The sequence below is a fragment of the Thamnophis sirtalis genome, unplaced genomic scaffold (genome assembly GCF_051295495.1).
Source record: "Thamnophis sirtalis isolate CommonGarterSnake01/CBP01778 unplaced genomic scaffold, rThaSir2_p1.2 scaffold_5, whole genome shotgun sequence".
Taxonomy (NCBI): domain Eukaryota; kingdom Metazoa; phylum Chordata; class Lepidosauria; order Squamata; family Natricidae; genus Thamnophis; species Thamnophis sirtalis.
Genome location: NW_028261385.1, coordinates 64,045,401 through 64,065,952, shown reverse-complemented (window position 1 = coordinate 64,065,952; position 20,552 = coordinate 64,045,401). Strand labels below are relative to the sequence as shown.

Sequence of the window (20,552 nt, the reverse complement as noted above, 5' to 3'; positions counted from 1 at the left end):
ATATTTGCCTATATTAGGTATTATGAGCTGTTTTCTCCATGAAAATAAATATGTCTTTAGCACTCCTATAGAAATACATAGACAAATATCCTTTTCAAAGAATCTTTGATTCTAGGTGCAAATAATATTCAAATTGTTAAAGAGTTGAATAGTATCAGTTCCTAAACTACAGAGCTATCTGTAAAAAAAGATTACCAATTCTTTTAACAATTACCTATTCTTTAACTTAAAAAAAGATTTGTATTTAATCTCTTTAAACTAATTTATACCTGGCAAATTCAATCATCCCTAAAATCAGCTAAAACTCTCACATGATTTCTTGGATTAGGTGATTATGAACAACTCATTGATTTAACACTGACAAATTTAAGAGTACAACTAATTTACCTTATAATCTTTGTTAACCTGAAATTGAAAGCATTACAGAATAAATTATTATTTATTTAATGGACTGCTATTCAATGGATAGAAAAACAGAAATTTGTTTTGCAATTGAACTCATAACGTCTCCATTAAATGAAGCATTTAAACCACCAAATAAAGGATGCAATTATCCAATAGAAATCCCTACATTGATTAGTAGGATAGACAGTTTAAAACATTATACAATCCTCAAATTTTAATCTACCAGGGGCATTTATATTCCATGTGTTTTATAATTTATTGGTTTTATTTATGGCCCATCTTTTCTCCAAAAAGCACAAGATGACCTAAATTATTCTTCCTCTACCATTTTATCCTTACAACAGCCCAGTGAAGTATAGGTAGTCCTCTACCTTCAACCACAATTGAGCCCAAAATTTGTTGCTAAATGAGACATTTGTTAAGTGAATTTTGCTCCATTTTATGACTTTTCTCACCACAGTTGTCAAGTGAATCACTGCAGTTGTTAAGTTAGTAACACGGTTGTTAAGTGAATCTGGCTTCTGTATTGACTTTGCTTAAAGTTCGCAAAAGTAGATCACATGGCCATGGGACACTGCAACCGTCATAAATACAAGTCAGTTATGATCATGTGACCATGGGGATGTTGCAATGGTTGTAAGTGTGAAAAATGGTCATAAGTTACTTTTTTCAGTGCCATCGTAACTTTGAATGGTCACTAACTGAACTGTTGTAAATCAAGGACTATGTGTAGGCTAGACTGAAAAAATGATTGCTTGCTTTTTCACCCAGCAAACTTTACAACTGGCTTGAACCCTAAGCTTCCAGTCATTCTGACCATTACATCAGACAGGCTAATGTGAATGTTGTCAGACTGGTTTTAACATGAAGACTCCAGTTTAAAAACAAGTAATGTGCAGATATTCCATTCCCATTTTCAGTGCCATTTAAAGAACATTGTTTAAAAAAAACACTTAAATTTCAAAGCACTGATATAATGGAAAATGCTTGCTAGTCTTTCATGCTTCTACGCACAGCTGGGCTCTGTGACATGGGGTACTCAAAGCCAAAAAGTAGTAAAGTATTAATACATAAATATATATTCAAAGAATGAAACACAGGTAAAAAAAACAGATTGAAAAATATAACGAGGAAAAGGGAATGTAAAATGGCAAATATAAAGTCAGACCCGGGTTTCCTGGAATACCATCCCGAAAATAGACCAGATGGAAGAGGAAAATAGGCAACCACAACAATAGAAGAAGAGGAGAGGAGAAGAGAGGGGAGGGAAAGAAGAAAGAGGAAAGGAGAGGAAGATTGGTAGGGATAGGATAGGAAGAGGAAGAAAGTGGGTATGAAGGGGAAGAGGTAGAGAGGAGTAGGGAAGAGAAAGGGGAAGAAAGGGAAAGGAGAGGAGGAAAGAAGAAAGTAGAGAAGGGAGGGAGGGAGAAAAGGAAAAGAAAGAAAAGAAGGGTGAAGGTAAAATAAAATAGGTATATGGGATGGTAAGCAAAGCAATCCCAATCATATATTTTAATTTTTATATGGAAAAATGAATGTTTGTAAGTGTGAAAATGTGATAAGAATAATAACTATGAGAATGTATACTTGTAAATGTGTGTATGAGACAAAAAATAAAAACTTTTTTTAAAAAACCAAAAATTTAAATATCAAATTGGACTGCAGAATTACAGCACAATGTCTACTCAGGAGTAGGTTTGATATTGTAATCTTACAGTCATCAATTTGAGAATGGGTGGTTTTACATAGTTTGCATGAAGTACAATTTGAAGGGTTTGCAGAACTCTGGAGCCTCAAACTAAACATCACATCAAAGTTTAGCATAATATGCAAATCCAGGCTTATCTTGGAAAAAAGCATAATCCTGATTTTAATCTCAGGTAGCAAAATGTGTTACTTGCTTTAGAAGATTAACCACATTTTGTTCCTGCATATTTGGTCATTTATAAAATGTATAACCATCTTTCAAATTGCAGTTTTAAAAAAGACAGTAAAAAATGTACCATGGGGGGGGGGGAGCTGCTTTTAAAAAAACCAGAGAACATTACACAAAGGAACTATCATTCCATGTAATCCAAGGTCTAGGAACAGAACCAGGTTTTAATGGCTCATCACAATGGGTCCAGGGTGGGTGATAAGGTGGACCCTTTCTGGGTCCCAAAAGGTAACATTTAAGGGATCCAGAGCCTGCAAACTGTCAGAACATGTGAAGTAGCTTTTGGGGGGGGGGGGACGACACACACAACAACCCAGCACTTTTCTTCTCTCCCTTATGAATGACCCGCATGCATTTACTCCATTTTATTTTTTTAAAAAACCCTCTGCATTATGTAATTTAACACCAGAGGTTGCCACTGGCATCAGAGCCAGCTGGGGAATTCTGGGAGTTGAAGTCCACAAGTCTTAAAGTTCCCAAGTTTGGATACCCCTGAACTAAGAGGAAACAAGCCCGGTTTGTAAAGAGATGATCTGAACATAAAGACGATGTAGAACCTTACGGGCCGGTAAAAATTTCGTTAGGACTCCCAAGCCCCCTCCTCCCCAGCCTAGGAAACCAAGGGGTTGAGAAGGGAGCTCCTCATTTTCTAGCATCTCGGGAAGGAAATGGTCTCAATTTTACAGTGGGGGAGGGTGAGCCACTCAGATGTTTTCCACCAATTGCTCTGCAAGGTCAGCTTGCATCATTTTGTTTCCAAGAGGGAGCGCTGAGATTCAGCTGTTCAGTTGGGGACGCCGCCTCTCCAGCAGATTTTTCCCTCTCCAGAGCTTCCACCTTCCCCCCACCTCACCCCCGTCACGTCCCAGCATCTCCCCCTTCCCCCCCCCCAATCCCCAACAGGTCCGAGTACATCTGGGCATCACGGGATCGGGAGTCACGCTTTTTCGCGGATTAGTCCTGGCTCCGCCCTCGGGCCTTGGTAGCCAATCCGCGGTCCAGAAGGGGGCCGGGCCGCTCCAGGCTGAGGAGACTTAGAGCGAAGACCCCGGCCCGGAGACAGTCAGAGAGGGCGAAGAGGGGATCTTGGTCGCTGTTACAGGTAAGGCCGGTGCCTGTAGGGGTTTCCAACCTTTCTGGGGAAAGGGAAGAGAGCGAGAGAGCTCCGTCTCCAGCAGCGCTTCTGAATTCTTTGGTCCTGACCGCGGAATTGGGGTATGCCAGAGAGCGTCTCGGTCTCCTTTCTTTTACACCGGTTTCATCTCTCGGCCTTTTCTGGCGCCGGGAATCTTTTAAGCATCAAAGCCGGCTGGGTGACTTGGGGTCATTTTTTCTCTCTCTGCCTAACTCACGGAATGGAGATTTAGGGTGGGGGTGGGGGGATCGAAGTGGGATTTATAAATGACTCGCCTCCTTGAATCGTTTATAAAAAGAAGAAAGGGGGGAAAGGACGATCGATCTAAGATCTATCCATCGCTTAGAAGCGGGAAGTTCCGCATCGATTCCAGCGAAGCAAACGTTTGGGGGAGCCTGGTGGGTCTTCGATTAGGTAAAGCGCTCTCTCTGCTTTGGAGACCCCCCCCCCTCCACGATCGCAGAAGAAAAACAAAAAGCTGCCGGTCGGCTGTTCTTGCCATAGGAAGCGGGGAGGACCATCGTACAAAAAAAACCTCCTTTGCTTTGGCTGCCGGGACCGGTTCGAACGCGATTTGTTTTCTCGCCCTTCCGAGCCGAGGGCAACGAGGGCGCGCCTGTTTTTGGGTCGCTGTTTACGAAAGCTAAGAGACTGGCGCGAGTCCCGGGCGTGGAGGAATGTGCCGGTCCTGCGTCGTCCTCGCTCTTTTTTCGCGACTCTCTTCCTCCCTCTCCCCTGTTTGCCTTTTACCCTCGATCAGGACTTGGTTCCCGACTTTCCTCAGGAAAGCTCCCCGTCGGCTTGAAACAGTTGCCCCCACACCTTCCCACTTCCGAAACTCGTGTATCTTGCATACCCCGGGCCTTTCTCTCGCCTTGCCCGGCGGCGCCTGGAGAGGGAGGGCTCGGGTATCTGTTTACTGGAGACAGGTCACGTGCCCGCAAGCGCCCCCTCCTCCCCAGTCCCAGGAGGAGGCCCCGCATCTCCGCCCCCGGCTGGGAATCAGTACAGCGGAAGTGATTCCTGGAATATGGCAAGATGAGTCATTTAATGCCCTTAAGGAGGGCTTCTCACTCTCGCCCTTTACAAAAAGGGTTTGCGCATCGTATCGGCGATGTGGGAAATTTGCTACAAGGTTTCCTCTCTTTCCCGCTGGTAGCAAGAACGGAGGGAGGGATCCATCTGATGAAAAGGGTGGATGGAGCAAAAAGGCTGGACAAATAGTCTAGTTAGTACTGGTATACAGGTTGTCCTGACTTACAACAGTTCATTTAGTGGCCGTTCAAAGGGACCATTTTTCATGGCCACAACCTTTGCAGCATTCTCATAATCATGTGATCAAAATTCAGATGCTTGGCAACTGGGTCACACTTATGACCATTTGCAACATCCCAGGGTCATGGGATCCCTTTTTGTGACCTTCTGACAAGTCAACAGCGAAGCCGTATTTGCTTAACAACCGCCTTACTATCTTATCAGCTGCGGGGATTCACTTAGCAACTGTGGCAAGAAATGTTGTAAAATGGGGCAAAACTCAGTTAACAAATTTTCACTTAGCAACATAAATTTTGGGCTAATTGCAGTCATAAGTCAAGGGTACCTATAATTGGGTAATCGGATTCTGAATTGATTGGTTTTGCTACATCTGTCAAATTGACAGGTATCTATTAAGGATGTCTATTAGCACTAGTTGAATTCTCCAATTGACTGAAGTGGTGAAAGAAAGGGAAATGGGGGATAAATGAAAAGCAGTGATAGCAGTATACGATCTGTGGTCACCTTAGTTCCAAGTCTCAGAATGTTAGAATTAGTTCTCCTTTTCTATCTCCATCTCTTTCCAATGTTAAGGACTGTAGTATTACACCTCTTGCAACTAAGGAGGGAGAGGAAGCAGGTTAATAATATTGTTAGCCCTGTTATTTAAATTTGGGGAGAGTGTAACAAAATATGTTTTCCCTCTGTCCATTTAGCTATATTGCTACACACACTCAACCTAGGTTTCAAAGCCAAGACATAGCTCTAAAGATACACTTTTCTTATTGTACAGAAAGTATAGTAGCCCACTCCATGTTAGTTCAAGGGAAAGGGTATTGTAATCTTTAACTACATTTGGAGTTGTTATTCTGAAAAGAGCAAGATTTTGCTACTAAAATATCCCTGTTCTTCAGTGGATCATTACCTATCTTGAAGAGCTAAGCAGAATTGAATCTGGTTAATACTTGGAGGGGAGACTGTTGACTAGGAAGTAGAAAACAAATAGAACATCCCCCTGAGGTAAACCAGGCTGGAGAGAATCATGCTTGACTTTATGAAAATCCCTCCAGAACTGGTTGTGCAGATCTGAGGACCTCAGGGAAGTGGTGAATGAGTGAGGTGGTTCCATGGTTATTAACATTTCCTCACCCATTGTTTCTTTTTTTTAAGCTTTGTTTTTATAGTTTCAGTACTTTCTAATAATTGTTATTTATATTAATTATTGTTTTTTTTAGCTTTGTTGAACACCACTGAGAGTCATTTGTTTTGTGACATGGGCGGTTATATGAATTTGATAAAAATAAACCATGAGAGATTAGGGGCAAATCACTTCTATTTTGTTGGCAAAACACCTCCATGTGGATATGTCCCTGTAGGCCACAGGAATCAAGTCACACCTGAAAGAGATTTTATCTTTACTTTTTGGCAATGGAATTGCAATTATGAGGAATTTAAGGTGGATCACTTCCCTGATCCACTTTTATTCCACAAATAAACAATTTAACTATGATTTAAAAGTGTCATTTGACGCTTCCTCACTTTGAGCTCCCTGTGAGCCAGTGATCTTCCACAGTAACTTTCTTATAAAGTGGCTGCAAGGATAAAATTTGGACCCCTCCCCTCAGAACCTACCTTTGAGCACTTTGAGAAAAGATAATACAATTACAATAATTATATCATTTCGACTAGATATGCATTAATGGTGCTTCAGCTAAACGTGATTCATTGTTGGGGTTTTTTTTAATGTAGTTTTCTTGTTTGTTTATTATTGCCACTCAACTCATAGCAATGATGATAGGTATTGTACAAGAATTAAAACCAGTCAATAAACAAGTTGCTTTATGTATTGCTGCTCTTAATTATTTGTTGTTGTCATTGTCAAATTGTAAAGTACCTACATAAAATCAAATTAGTGGTATGGGATAGGAGCCAGCAGCATTTCAACTAAATTTTCATAGTCATTGTTTGGTTCCACATTCATGAGTGCAGGCAGTAGCTCCTTTGTGGCTGTGTTCACAAACTATACTAAGCTATTCTGCTTTGGCACAAATTTAATGCCTGCCTGGTTTGTCTCTATCAGGATGATGGAAGAGAGCTTGTATGTTTATTCCCATCTCATGTAATCTGGGGGAGATCTTTGTTTTCTAATTGGACAATTTTTTTCACACTCTTTTTAGACATTTCATAATGAAGATCTATCTGTGCATTTTGGCCCTGTGCAGTTTGGGGGTCTCCTTTGCTGCTCCAGGTTTAGATCCTGCTTTAGACAATCACTGGTTGAACTGGAAAACATGGCACAGCAAGAAGTATCATGAGGTGAGCCTCTCCTAGGACTCAAGAGCATGATTGCTTTGGTAATTGATAAGATATAAAACATGTCTTTCTTGCAAAAAGAGTCAGGCATTAGAAATAGTTAATTAGGCACCGTTACACATACATTTTTAAAAATATGGTGATTTGGTGTCTGGGCTAAATTATCAAAATGTGGTTGAGGTAATTATAGTTTTGGAGCAAAGTTTCTGCAATAATTTAAATTGATAAATGGTAATTGATTGATAAATGATATTCTACTTTTGGAGGTAGAATAGAATATTAGAGATATAAAAGTAAAAAGAACAGCAGCTTGATTTGATGTAATTTCCAAGTTAAATTAATACACTTACTAGAAAATCCTAGCAATAAAATTCTGTGCATTTCCTCATTCCTAGAAGGAAGAAGGCTGGAGGAGGATGATCTGGGAGAAGAATCTGAAAATGATTCAGTTGCACAACCTGGATCACAGTCTTGGCAAACACAGTTACAGACTAGGAATGAATCATTTCGGAGACATGGTATGGATGGTCAAAATTGCAAGGCTGTTTTTCTTTCTTGAATAAATTGTTTGCATGTCACCCTGATGAATCTCCTCTTTCTACAGACTAATGAAGAATTTAGGCAAGTGATGAATGGCTTTAAACAATCTCGATCTCAAAAGAAATATAAAGGATCACAATTTCTTGAGCCAAACTACTTGGAGGTTCCAAAATCGGTTGACTGGAGGGAGAAGGGTTACGTAACACCAGTAAAGGATCAGGTAGGTGCCTTCCTTATTTTAATTGCCTTAATATCATTAGAATAAAATTTATGATAGCCCTTGAAATATTATTCTGAACAGATGTTCTACAACTAGAAGAGTAAGGAGAAAAAAAATAATTCAAATGAGGAACTGGACCAGTTCTACAAGAGACTATATAGCAATAAGTGCATTACATCACAAATGTTTAATTTAAAAAAAATTAAATGCGTGTTCCATTTCACCTCAGGGTCAGTGTGGATCATGCTGGGCATTCAGTACAACTGGTTCTCTTGAAGGACAGCACTTCCGCAAAACTGGCAAGCTGGTTTCTTTGAGTGAACAAAATCTGGTCGACTGTTCTCGGCCAGAAGGAAACCAGGGCTGTAATGGAGGACTCATGGACCAGGCTTTCCAGTACATCAAGGATAACAATGGCATTGACTCCGAGGAATCGTATCCTTACATTGGAAAGGTAAAAAGTCACATTGAATCAAGTCATCTCCCTTTGTTTAGGCCATTGATCAGGAAAACAAAGCTTTCAAAACCAGAATTATGTCTGTTCATCTTGACTTGTGAATTCCACTTGGGTTTTTTTTTTTTAGTCAAATTCACTTGTCAGATTTATTTGACCTGAGAACATAATTCCAAATTAATGACATAAGATCCTTTCATTCAAGGAATGCCATTTTAGAGAACCGTCTTAATTATTGTCCCCCATTTCTGAGGTCAGTACTCTAGCTGTCTAGCAGATAGGAATAGGACTTAGACTTATACCGCCTCATAGTGCTTTACATGCCCCTCTAAGCAGTTTACATAATCAACATATTGCCCCCAATTTCTGGCTCCTCATTTTATCAACCTCAGAAGAATGAAAGGCTGAGTCAACTTTAGATGATCAGAATTGAACTGATGGCAGTGAGCAGAGTTAGCCTACAATGCTGCATTCTACCACTGCACCACCACAGCATTTGAAATAATCCCACCTTTGCCATGATAGCTGGCTGGGTGAATTTAGGGCCGTCATTCATTGTCAGCTCACCTCACAGTGTAGTTGTGGGGGAAATAGAAGAAATTTCCATGTTACATTACTTACAAAGTAATAAACTTGGGATAAAGAAAATCTAAATTACATAAGTAATTTTTTTTACAGAATATTTAAATTATCAAAGGAAGATTTTTTAAAAGATTTGTATAATAATGATTATCATGATTTTAGAGACTGCTAAACTCCCACAATTTCTTAACGGATTTACACATAAGTCAGCAATAGCAGCAATAGCAATAGCAGTAGACTTATATACCGCTTCATAGGGCTTTCAGCCCTCTCTAAGCGGTTTACAGAGAGTCAGCATATTGCCCCCAACAATCTGGGTCCTCATTTTACCCACCTCGGAAGGATGGAAGGCTGAGTCAACCCTGAGCCGGTGAGATTTGAACCGCTGAACTGCTGATCTAGCAGTAGCCTGCAGTGCTGCATTTAACCACTGCGCCACCATCACATAACTGTTGGTAGAACCTGTTGATTATTTTGTAGTCATCCACACAAAGGCAGATTAGAAACAACTATCAAATCAGAATGATTGAAATGGTTGATAAATACAATAATAACTCCTTTAGGTTGGACATAGAACTTGTTTTTCTATTTGGTTTGGAAAATAGAACATTTGGTAAACTGGATTGTTCCAGGAAGTTTATGTTGTGGTACAATCAGTTCATCTTACTCGAGCAAAGAAAATAACTACCGCAAAATCTTTTTGGCTATTTCAAATTCACAATGGAAAATTAAGACAGGGCTATATTTAGAGATGATTGGTTTGGTTTGGTTTTATTTGTATTTGTAGGCCGCCCTTTTCCCTGAGGGGACTCAGGGCGGCTCACAGAAAACCAAGGGAGGGGGGAATACAACATTGAGATTACAACACATAATAAAATAGCAAACAACATGCATACTACATTCGGGCGGGGTAACAGTCCTTATCCCCAGGCCTGACGGGCGATGAGCTAATTTATATGTATATTTCCCGTAGTCTTTTCTTAGTTTTACTGCATTTTGTGTTTATATTGCATGCAGTATGAGAATGACCAGAAAGAAACAAGACTCCCTAGCATCGTTTGATAATAAGATATTAATATCTGCAGATGAAGTAAGATAGTAGTTCTATGGTGTTTTAGGCCGCATTGCCTTTTCTTATGTATGCAGTCCAGAGATCGGTAGCTTCATATGGCTTAATATGAATCATGGTAGCCAAAAGACATAAGGCATGTCCTAAAGCAAGCCATATTCAGCCATAATTGCTAACCGTCTTCCAGCTGCTATCTCCTTTCTGTTCTTTACATGTTTAAAAAAATGGCTGGCCAAATTGGAATCCTTGCATTCAGGGTAAGAAAAGCCAGAATCTTCTTTAGCCCTTTGAAACTTTTGATTCACTCTCTCACAACCATTCATGAGGGGAAGTGGGAGCATCTCATTTTTTACAATTATTTCATGTTGAGCCAAAAGCAAAAATTGATCCTTGGTTAGCTTTCAATCTGGATGCTGTTTCAGGCCTTGCTTGAGTAGATCAGAGCCTGAATTGCGATTAATGTGTAGGCTTTGATTACAGATTAGGCTTCGGCCTAGATTCAGATTGCTACATGACTTTGGATATTCAAATATTTCATATGAGCAGTTCGGAAATTGAATAAATACATACTTTTCTTCTAAATGGGCTGGGTATAAAAACACTTGATTTTAAACCGTTTCAAATTCAAAAGACCTTTTTTACATTTGGGAAAAAAACTTGTTTAAATCATTCTGGTTCAAGTAGTTCCTTTTGAGTGTGAAATAACTGCTTTAAACACAAAATGGGCATTTGTAATACAAATTTTGCATCCATTTGTTATACCCCTAATCTATTGTATTCTTATCTTCTATAAGTGAAATAGCTTGAAAAATTGCAATGTTGCTGCAATTTTTATAACTTTTTTTTCTTCTGGGTGTATGAAATAGACATTTTGTGTGCATCCGTTTTGTTTGTTTTATAGCAGAACTAGTTAACAGCTTGAAAAATGGAGCTTAGCTCTTAACTTCTGCACTGATTTTTTTTCTTTTAAGGATGATGAAGATTGTTTGTATAAGCCTGAATACAACTCTGCTAATGATACTGGCTTTGTGGACATCCCCGAAGGACGGGAAAGAGCTTTGATGAAGGCAGTGGCTGCAGTAGGACCAGTCTCTGTGGCTATTGATGCAAGCCACTCCTCTTTCCAGTTCTATGAATCTGGTAAGGATGTGTGAAAACATAGGATTTGAATGAATTTATTCTACTGTCCCCAAGATGCACTGGTTAAAATTCCCATCCATATCAACTATCATTGTCACTATTACTTGGAGTTGCGGTCCTGCAGTTCAGGAAGGCTCAGGTTTGGGAAACTATGGAATAAAGTATTGGAGGTATGCATGAAATGGGAAATAATTTAGAAGGTTCCAGAGTCTTTTACTAGTCCCAATTCATTTGATATGGGAGCAAAATACACACACACAAACACACGCACACACACACACACGCCATGTATGCCTCAATTCAGGCTTGAATTATCTAAAAGTAGCCATTCTTTGTACAGAATGGTTCATGCACAACTGTACAGAGTATTGTGTGTCCCTTGTAACTACTGTGAAGAATTGCTAATTATGTCAGGAGTAACACCACCGTATCCATAGAGTTCAGAACATTTCCTGTTTGCTTTTTTTCTTAATGAAAAAACATCACCACACCCCATAATTTGCTTGACAGTAACTATTGAGGAATCCATTCAACTTGGTGTAGATTTCTTACTAACTGTTACCCAAAGCTTTACAGTAGACAAGCAATCAGGAAAGGGCCTCTTCTGCCATGCAAAGAATAGGAAGGTGGACCACCACTGTGCTTCTTGATTTTCTCCAAACTCCAGAAAGAGCTAACAGTCCCTTATCCAGAAAGATCTGCATATGTTAGAGGAGCTTTGATTACAGCGGATCCAAAGCTTGCTTAATTTTGTGCTGAACTTTTTTGCAAAATGCATTTTGTGATGGTTCTGCCTTCGATAAATATACCTAAAAATAAAATTCCCTCCTCTAATTTTTTGTGTTAGGTGAAAGGAGATTGTACTTTGAGATGGTATATGGATTTTGAAGTTTTGTTCCTATTTCTTCCTCTGGCACTATTTAGTTTGGGCATTATTATTTTCAGCAAATGTTGGACACCATATAAATTGGAAAAAGCATAGCTCACTAGAAGAAACACTTATCTAAACTCTAAACTTGCTAGCCTTTATTATTGAATATATCATTTGGGGTTGGACTGAAAGATAGCCTACTAGGACATATATCTTATCAACCTTGGTCCAGACACTTCATGGGAGTAGATATGTCAATCTAAGTCAAAGTTGAAGGTCCATAATGGCTTAGTATGAACCCAGTTTCTAGAGACGTTATTGGTTTTTGGAAGCTAACCAACTGTTATAATTCTAGGTGTTTACTATGAACCAGAGTGCAATAGTGAAGAACTGGATCATGGTGTTCTTGTTGTTGGCTATGGTCATGAAGGTACAGATGACGATAACAGGAAGAAGTATTGGATAGTTAAAAACAGGTATGATTAAAATATTTAGGAGGGGGTTTTTCCGCAAATTTTCTCTGCATTCCCTCTTTCAAATGCAGGGTTTCCTAACAGTAAGGTATACGAAATATTAAACATAGGTAGTCCTCAGTTAACTGTATTGGGGAAATCTGTTGCTAAGTGATATGGCCATAAAAGTGACATGACTACATTGATTTAGAATAACAGTTGTGGTCATTGCAGGTAGTTGTTAAGCACAACATCACATGACCATGACTTCCTGCCAGCTTCCCAATTGGCTTTGCTTGTTGGAAGCCAGCAGTGAAGGTTACAATGGGTGATCATGGAACTATGGAATGCTGTGACCATTGTAAGTTATGTGCATTCAGTGTAATTGTAACTTCAAAAGGCTGCTGAACAATTGGTCACCAAACAAGGACTGCCTTTCCCTTCATTCCAACCAATTGTAGAATCCTGAAAAAGTTAAATCTGAAGCTGAATTTCAAGTTGGTGCCCTCCAGCTGTCCCATTATGGGTCTTGCTTGTTAGATCTGATGGAAATTGTAGGTCCATTCATGTATTAATGTAAATAGTTGTAAAATTCTGGTAATTAACAATCTAAACAATAACATTAGCTTTAAAAAAAATCTCAACAGACTAATGACTGCTTTTCAATGATGATGTCACACACTGAAAATATAGTTTATTTGTATTGTTCAGCCAATTAGTTTCATAACCATTTTATGTGTGAACTAAACCAACTGATTTATGGGTGAATGCAGTCGACTGAGCTACAAACTGCATTCAATTTTTATTGTTGATCATCTTTTTAAATAACTAAAATCCATAAAGAGATGTAGTATGGTAGTTATGGTGCTGAGCTGGCACTGGGGAGAGCTGGGCTTTCAATTCATGGGAATGTTATGTATGCTTCCTTGAACTTCTGATGGAGAGGCACGAGATATACACGTTAGCAAAACAATGAAAAGAAAGTGAGTGTATAGATTGGTCAGGAAATATTACTAACCTTTGAAAGGGTGGTATATTGGATGTATAGGTCACAATACTGCGCGATAACTTTTGTGTGTTACATGCACTTACTGCATTACAAAAAAAAATCTTGGCAGAGTGGAAAGAATTCCTAACACCCTCTTACCTTGTTCTTTTCAGCTGGAGTGAAAAATGGGGAAACCAAGGCTATATATACATGGCTAAAGACCGAAACAACCACTGTGGAATAGCTACAGCAGCTAGTTACCCCTTGGTATAATGGTGCAAAAAAGGGGTCACCTGGGACAACCAGAGTCATCTTAGGTTGACAGAAAGATTGAACCACTGGAATAAGGACTCCAGCTTGTTGATCTCTCTTGGCACATTCTGGAGCCACCAAAGTATTTTGGCATCGAAAGGATTTTGAACTGACAATTGCACATGTTTTCTAATATATTAGATTGTATCAATTTCTTCTGAGAACCAAGTTGTGATTTTAATTTTTTTTTTACCTTGAAACTATCTGATGTTTACTTGATGGCAAGAGCCTTCTTTTTTTAAAAAAAAAACTTTCAATGTAAATGTTGCTTATGAGCCCAAGCTTGTAATATTGATAGCTTGCAGCCAGCTATTTTATTTTTTAAAACTGCAACTTGCACAAAGTGTTATAGCACCCGGAAATAAATACGAAACATTTCAATATCTTTGTATGAGCTTTGAGTTTTATTTGTTCATTAAACTTCCTTTTTTCATTTTGGGTCAGTTGAGACAGTCATTTTCTGGAGTGGTTAAATTTGTTTATTATTGGATGTTATTTTCCAAGCAAAGTGGTTTTCTGAAAGGAAGGCAAAAGAGAATGTTCCTCCTTTCTCTCTTATCTCAGTAAATTCTCTCTTTTATTTGGCTCATGTTTTATACAACCACCAATATCCTTTTGGGGAAAACATGAACAAAATACAAATAGTAATATTTAGCTGTATTGGAGTTTCTTTGCTCAAGTGTAGAAAAGCACTTATCAAGAATTGCCTGTTGGTGATATGGGTGATTTCAAAAGTAGATTGGCAGGGACGAAAACAGGCAATATGGGTGTAATTATAATGCCACCCTTTGCCATCCCTAAGAGAGCCAGTTTGGTGTTGTGGTTTAAAACACAGCACCAGGGGCTAGGAGACGCTGAGAACTATTCCTGTTTAGACACAAATACAGCTGGGTGATTTGGGGCCAGTCCCTTTCACTTAAGCCATGGCACAATCTCTTACCAAATGTTGCCAAGAAAACATTACTGGTCTGTGCAGGTAGTCCTCAAGCGTCAAGATTGACGTGAAGGATCAGAACGAACTAATTCCAATGGCAACAGTTTTCAGGACAAATGAAAGTGTGTTCAGGAGTTCAGGGCGTTTCAAGATTTGACAATGCAATCTTATACATGTCTATTTGGAAGAAAATAGCAAGTCAATAAAGGCTTCTCTAAAAGAGATTTAGTTGAATGGGTTGCTGAGAGTAGTGGGAGAACCATATGTTTGTTCTGACCTTTTTAGGCTTCCCCAAAAAGCATGAAGCAGATTCCTGGTTCCGACAATACCCCTTCTATTAAATGAATTTGCATTCCTCATTCACATTCAGCAAAGGCCTGGTAAACAGTCTTTCAAAGGTAAAGTTATGATCACAGACCTTATCTAGCTTGGAAAGCTGCCATATAAATATTTTCCAAATGCAGTCCTGTGCAAAGAAAGACTTGGCACAGAGTCTCTCTGAGATTCATGGACAGATCTTCACACTCTTGAAACAAACAAACAAATTGCTTCCTGCAAAAGGCCACTCCCCTTTCACTCTTTTTATTTCCTATGGGAGGGGCCAATCACCATCCACCTGTGGCTTTACTCCCAAGTTGACCCTGATTTCTTAGCTGTTCTTTTCTTCTGGCAAATCTCTGCATGCGCACACTGGGAACAGGCTCCAGCCGCTCCTCTGCCTCACTGCTGTCTAGCTCCAAAGGCAGCTGAGAACTGCCAGAGAGCCTTGGCCCCCAACTCTGCCTCCAATGCAGAGCCCTTTCCCACCCTCCAGGATTGGCCCATGTTCCTCTCCAACCTCCTCACTGTCCGACTCTGCTGCCAGCTCTGCTGGCCGCTGGCAGGCCACAACAATGTTCAACTTTTTTAAAGGGAATTGGTACATCAGTGTATATTCATTGTCTACTGTATATATAATGGGTACACAAACAATTGGAATTCTGAGAAAGTATGAAGAACTGATCTATGACAATTTAGTAGATATGACTCAAATGGCCCTGCAAACTCTTTTTCTGTAGATTTCTTAGATTAGGTCTGGACTTAATCCTTGTGCCCCTTAAAAGCTTATCTTTGTTTTTGCTAGTGGCTTGGTAAACAAAGTTTTCCACTGTCCTGACTGGTGATAAATAAGTTGATCATTATGTTCTTGTGAAGTAAGCCAACCTGATCCCTAACTTGTTGACTCAGAAATTGGTCACACTTACCTGAGCAGGACTTCCTTTCCAGGCTGGAAAACTGCAGCCTAAATTGTGTACAACGTTGAGTTACTGTAATATTAACCTCGATTTCTTGTATCCTTTTTCAAGCCATTTGTTGAGATCGCCAAAACTGTCTCAAAAACATCCCACATGAATGTCAGTGACAGGAAAGCATATTGTTTTCTGTAAAAAGATTTGAAGCTTCAAAGGTTTGACTGCAACAGGAAATGGAACACTTCTGAAGTCTGGCAACTTTGAAATGGGAGAGGATGAGGTTAAATGTGCTGAGAATGCATTCCAAAATGAAGTATCCTGGCCCTCGCCCCATGTTTTGTTTTCAAACACAATAGCATATGATTGGGAATAGGATATCTTGGCACCTTTCCCTTCTTGCTAGACTTCTGATGGAAGCTAAACAGTAATTGGCAGAGAAGTGGTTCAGGGCGATCTCTTTACAGGTACATCCACTGGGCAAGAAATTTTGCTGCTATAATTGCCTCCCCCTTGGATATTGGCAGGCTGGTTTTAATAATGTATCTTATTCAAATCATATTGCTTGTAACTGGGTGGCTAACAACTTTAAAAACAGCAAATAAAAAACCCTCCCTTTTTAGGTAAGGTAAAGGTTCCCCTCGCACAAATGTGCTAGTCGTTCCCGACTCTAGGGGGCAGTGCTCATCTCCATTTCAAAGCCAAAGAGCCAGTGCTGTCCAAAGAGATCTCCGTGGTCATATGGCCGGCATAACTAAACACCGAAGGCGCCCAGAACGCTGTTACATTCCCACCTATTTTTCTACTTGCTTTTGAAATGCTAGGTTGGCAGAAGCTGGGACAAGTAACAGGAGCTCACTCTGTTACATGGCGCTAGGGATTCAAACCACCGAACTGCAGACCTTTCTCATCGACAAGCTCAGCATATTAGCTACTGAGCCACTGCATCCCTCCTCCCTTTTTATGACCCCATAATCCCTTAATTCTGGGTAAGGGTGACTGGGTAAGAGCTGAATGTTTACAGACTGGATGTTCTTTCTGACACCACATGGAATTCCCAGCAGATATTTTTCCTTCACGCCCTATGAGATAAATATCTGCCACTACCTAGAGTTGAACTCTCCACCTTCCAAGTGGGAGGCAAGTGTCTTCACCATAGGCCAGAATTCCCAACCTTTCTGGCTTTGCAGATTGGTGGGGAGGGGGAGGGGGATGTTTTTGTTTGAGTGACAGGCAAGCTTGCATGCCGCTCCATTTGCGCAAGCAGCAGGCATGTGTGCTACTCACGCAAATGGAACACTTCCATGCCTCAGTTCTCAACGGCTCATGGCCCGGTTAGTGGACCACGATCTGAGGGTAGGGGACAGGGGTGAAATTCAGCAGGTTCTGACAGGTCCTGGGAACTGGTAGCGGAAATTTTGAGTAGTTCAGAGAACCAGCAAATACCACCTCTGGCTAGCCCCAGAATGGGGTGGGAATGGAGATTTTGCAATATTCTTCCAGAGGCGGATTCCTACCGGTTCGGCTGAAGAGGTAGTAACTTAGTGGCCTCAGTCGCTAGAACTGGCAGTGAACCAGGACTGCCATGCCCCCGAACTGGTTGTCTCGGTGGCATCATGGGCACCACCATCTTTGTTTTTGGCTTCTGCGCATGTGCATTTTTTAGTACTGTGCATGCATGCATAGCATACATCAAGCGCACCTAGCATGCATCAAGTGCACACATATGCAAAGCGCACACACATGTGCAGCACATCCCTGAGTGAACCAGCAGTAGCAGCAGCCAGAACCCACCCTGTTTCCTTCCCCCAGGATTGGGGAGGGAATAGGGATTTTGCAGTATGCTTCCCCTGCAATGGGATGGGAATAGAGATTTTATTAGCAATAGCAATAGCAATAGCAGTAGACTTATATACCGCTTCATAGGCCTTTCAGGCCTCTCTAAGCGGTTTACAGAGAGTCAGCATATTGCCCCCAACAATCTGGGTCCTCATTTTACCCACCTCGGAAGGATGGAAGGCTGAGTCAACCCTGAGCCGGTGAGATTTGAACTGCTGACCTGCTGATCTAGCAGTAGCCTGCAGTGCTGCATTTTAACCACTGCGCCACCTTGGCTCTATATTTTGCAGTATCCTTCCTCTGCCACACCCACCAAGCCATGCCCACAGAACCGGTAGTAAAAAAAATTTGAATTTCACCACTGGTAGGGGACCCCTGCCACAGGCCACCGTGCCACCCTTTAAAAAGAGCAAATAAATACATATAAAAAGCTTGGGAAAAACAAAAGAGCACACACATATAGACATGCACAAATATATACCTGCACACATACAGACCAGTAGCCTATGGGTCAAAATTAGCTCTGCAAATATCAATACAGAATGGTTAATATATATATAACCAAGCACAGCTGGTTAAGGGTCTTTTTAAAGGCGAGCAGAGTCAGAGCTATCAACATTGTTCTGCAGGCCAGGCATTGAGTTGCATGAATATAATCCATAAAATATGTATTATGGCAAATTCTGTTGTGCCTCCGTTGTTCGGATTGGATATGTAGGGCATACTGATTTGGAATTCTAGATACTGTAATCTAAACACATCAAGCATTCGGACTGGGGAAATTAGATAATGAGATCTTTTAAAAATTAAGAAATATGGAAGATCAAAATGGAATAGAGTCTCCCTTTGGCCCACAAATGAAATAAATTGCTAAGGCTGTAGTGAAGAAGATTTCTAGTTACAGTACATGCATAATCATATTAGCTGTCCTGAAATTTTTATTTACTTGCCTGGAAGATATTGGGGAGGGGGGAATCAGACTATCTGAAGTAATTAGAGGCTATTTTTCAAACTAAGCAAATCAAGTCAACTGTAATAAAATTGAATGACATCATTGTCAACTTCTCCTAAATCCCTCTTTCTAGATCCTCTGTCTTGTACAAATTGCATTTCTTCTAGCAAAACTTGTTCTGGCAAGACTCAAGCTATCTACAATAGCTTGGCACAGCAGACTCAGGCTTCAGGCAACCTACAGTCAGCTGATTACTAGTCACAGACAATTTTGCTGATATAACGAGAATAGTCAGTGCAAAACAGACTTGTGTATAAGGACTCTGCTGCAATTTTAAGATTCCACAGTTTTGCTCCAGGAGAGTCTTCAAAATAAATGTTCCTCTTTGTTTCTCCGGAAGAAAGGAGGTTTGATTACAGAAGAACTAGACAAAACATAGATTTACTTAGTCCTCTTCCTTTAAAAAAAAACATGTACCAAGGGCAGTAAACCTTGAACATTGAGTTCCTCACAGAAAACAAATATTTTGATCTCAATTAGCCCCTCATGTTCACATAAAGACTGAATACAGTAATAAATAGGAATCAAAACAAATATGCTCTTAATTAGAAACCTGTTATTAAGCTGTTAAATACACAGAATTGGGAGAATAATCTGCTATCTTTTTTTTTAGTACTGCACTACTGAGAAAACAAGGATATTATGGAACAGAGGCATGGGACTAGATGCTAGTTTCTCTTTGTGCTGCTTTTCTAGCTATTACTCATTCAGTATTTTTGAAACTGTCACACACAAATCCTGGGATTCATCTAAGACAAGGTCATTACTATTTATTATTTCTTCTGTATGCTTTGTTTCAGGAAGATCAGTGGGAATTTTCTGTTGTTATGCTTGCTACTGCTTGTACTAGGCTGTTGATTTCAATTATTTCAATAAACTCGTAATTTAAATCTTGTAAACAATTGTGTATATGTGGTTGGAAAAATTGTGAAAAATGATCAGATTAAAATGAAAAGGAACCTAGCAGTGATTGAAAAATTGAACATATCTTACAGAAGTTATCATTTTAAGCACAATAATAATCACCAATCAAGAATTTTAACAAAATTTGAAGAACAGTATTTAATATCATTTGAAATTAGAGGGATATCTTCAGAGAGAATCAGGTAGCAATATGGCTTTCAACTAGGATAAGTATGGATTTCTACTTTCAGCAGGTTGGTAGAATGGTCTAGTCCAGGAGTGTCAAACTCATGTTGTCATGGCGGCATCACATGATGTATCAGGACTTTCTCCCCCTTCGCTAAACTGGGCATGGGTGTGGCTAGTGTGTGATGCATCCGGCCTGTGGGCTGGGAGTTTGACAGCCCTGGTCTAGGCAAAGAATATCCACCTTGGCCACTTTAAGATTTGTGGAGTTCAACTCCCTGAATTCCTCAGCTAATAATTATGGGAAGTCTACAAGTCTTAAAGTTGCCAAGGTTGTCCACCCCTAGTCGAGTCATTCTGTCATTCAGTTCAGGAGCATTGGAATGAAAAATACAGTACACAGAAAACAGTGCCAAGGAAGCCAACTTTTGCTCATGAAGCAAAAGCAGGATAACACACCCGTCCACACAAATAGCTTTTATATAAAATACAAGCTGTTCTCTACACTTTAAAAGAACATTAAGAAGAGGATTTGGGATTTCAACTTGATGAGACAGCTTGAAATTCTTTATCCAACAGTGATATCACAGGTGTGGTAAGTAGGGATCCGCAAAGATTAATTACTAAGAAGTCAGGCCAATTTTGTGAGATGCAGAAAGTGTTGGTCTCAGTTGTCAAAAATACTGAGAATAGCACTTTTCTAATTGTAAAAAAATATAGGCACTGATGCTCTTTTATTCTATATCGCTATTTTTTGGGGGGGGGAGCCTACTGTTGC

At 40.0% G+C, this 20,552-nt stretch overlaps 1 protein-coding gene across 2 annotated transcripts; it reads left to right on the top strand.

Moving 5' to 3' along the window:
* The first annotated feature begins 3,308 nt into the window (after positions 1-3,308).
* CTSL (cathepsin L) lies at positions 3,309-14,054 on the top strand. Of its 2 annotated transcripts, none has more exons than XM_014068957.2 (8): positions 3,309-3,443; positions 6,908-7,046; positions 7,439-7,561; positions 7,648-7,803; positions 8,033-8,257; positions 10,880-11,048; positions 12,275-12,395; positions 13,533-14,054. In XM_014068957.2, the coding sequence occupies exons 2-8, from the start codon at positions 6,918-6,920 to the stop codon at positions 13,630-13,632; spliced, it is 1,023 nt and encodes a 340-aa protein (XP_013924432.1). In that variant the 5' UTR covers positions 3,309-3,443; positions 6,908-6,917; the 3' UTR covers positions 13,633-14,054. The 2 variants fall into 2 exon arrangements, with proteins under 2 accessions (XP_013924432.1, XP_013924434.1); XM_014068959.2 differs by having other exon boundaries at positions 3,442-3,556.
* The last annotated feature ends 6,498 nt before the right edge of the window (positions 14,055-20,552 follow it).

Coding starts and splice junctions, on each gene's coding strand:
- CTSL (XM_014068957.2), top strand. CDS start 6,918: ATGAAGATCTATCTGTGCATTTTGGCCCTGTGCAGTTTGGGGGTCTCC. Junction 7,562..7,647: donor TGAATCATTTCGGAGACATG/GTATGGATGGTC, acceptor CTCTTTCTACAG/ACTAATGAAGAATTTAGGCA. Junction 8,258..10,879: donor CGTATCCTTACATTGGAAAG/GTAAAAAGTCAC, acceptor TTTTCTTTTAAG/GATGATGAAGATTGTTTGTA.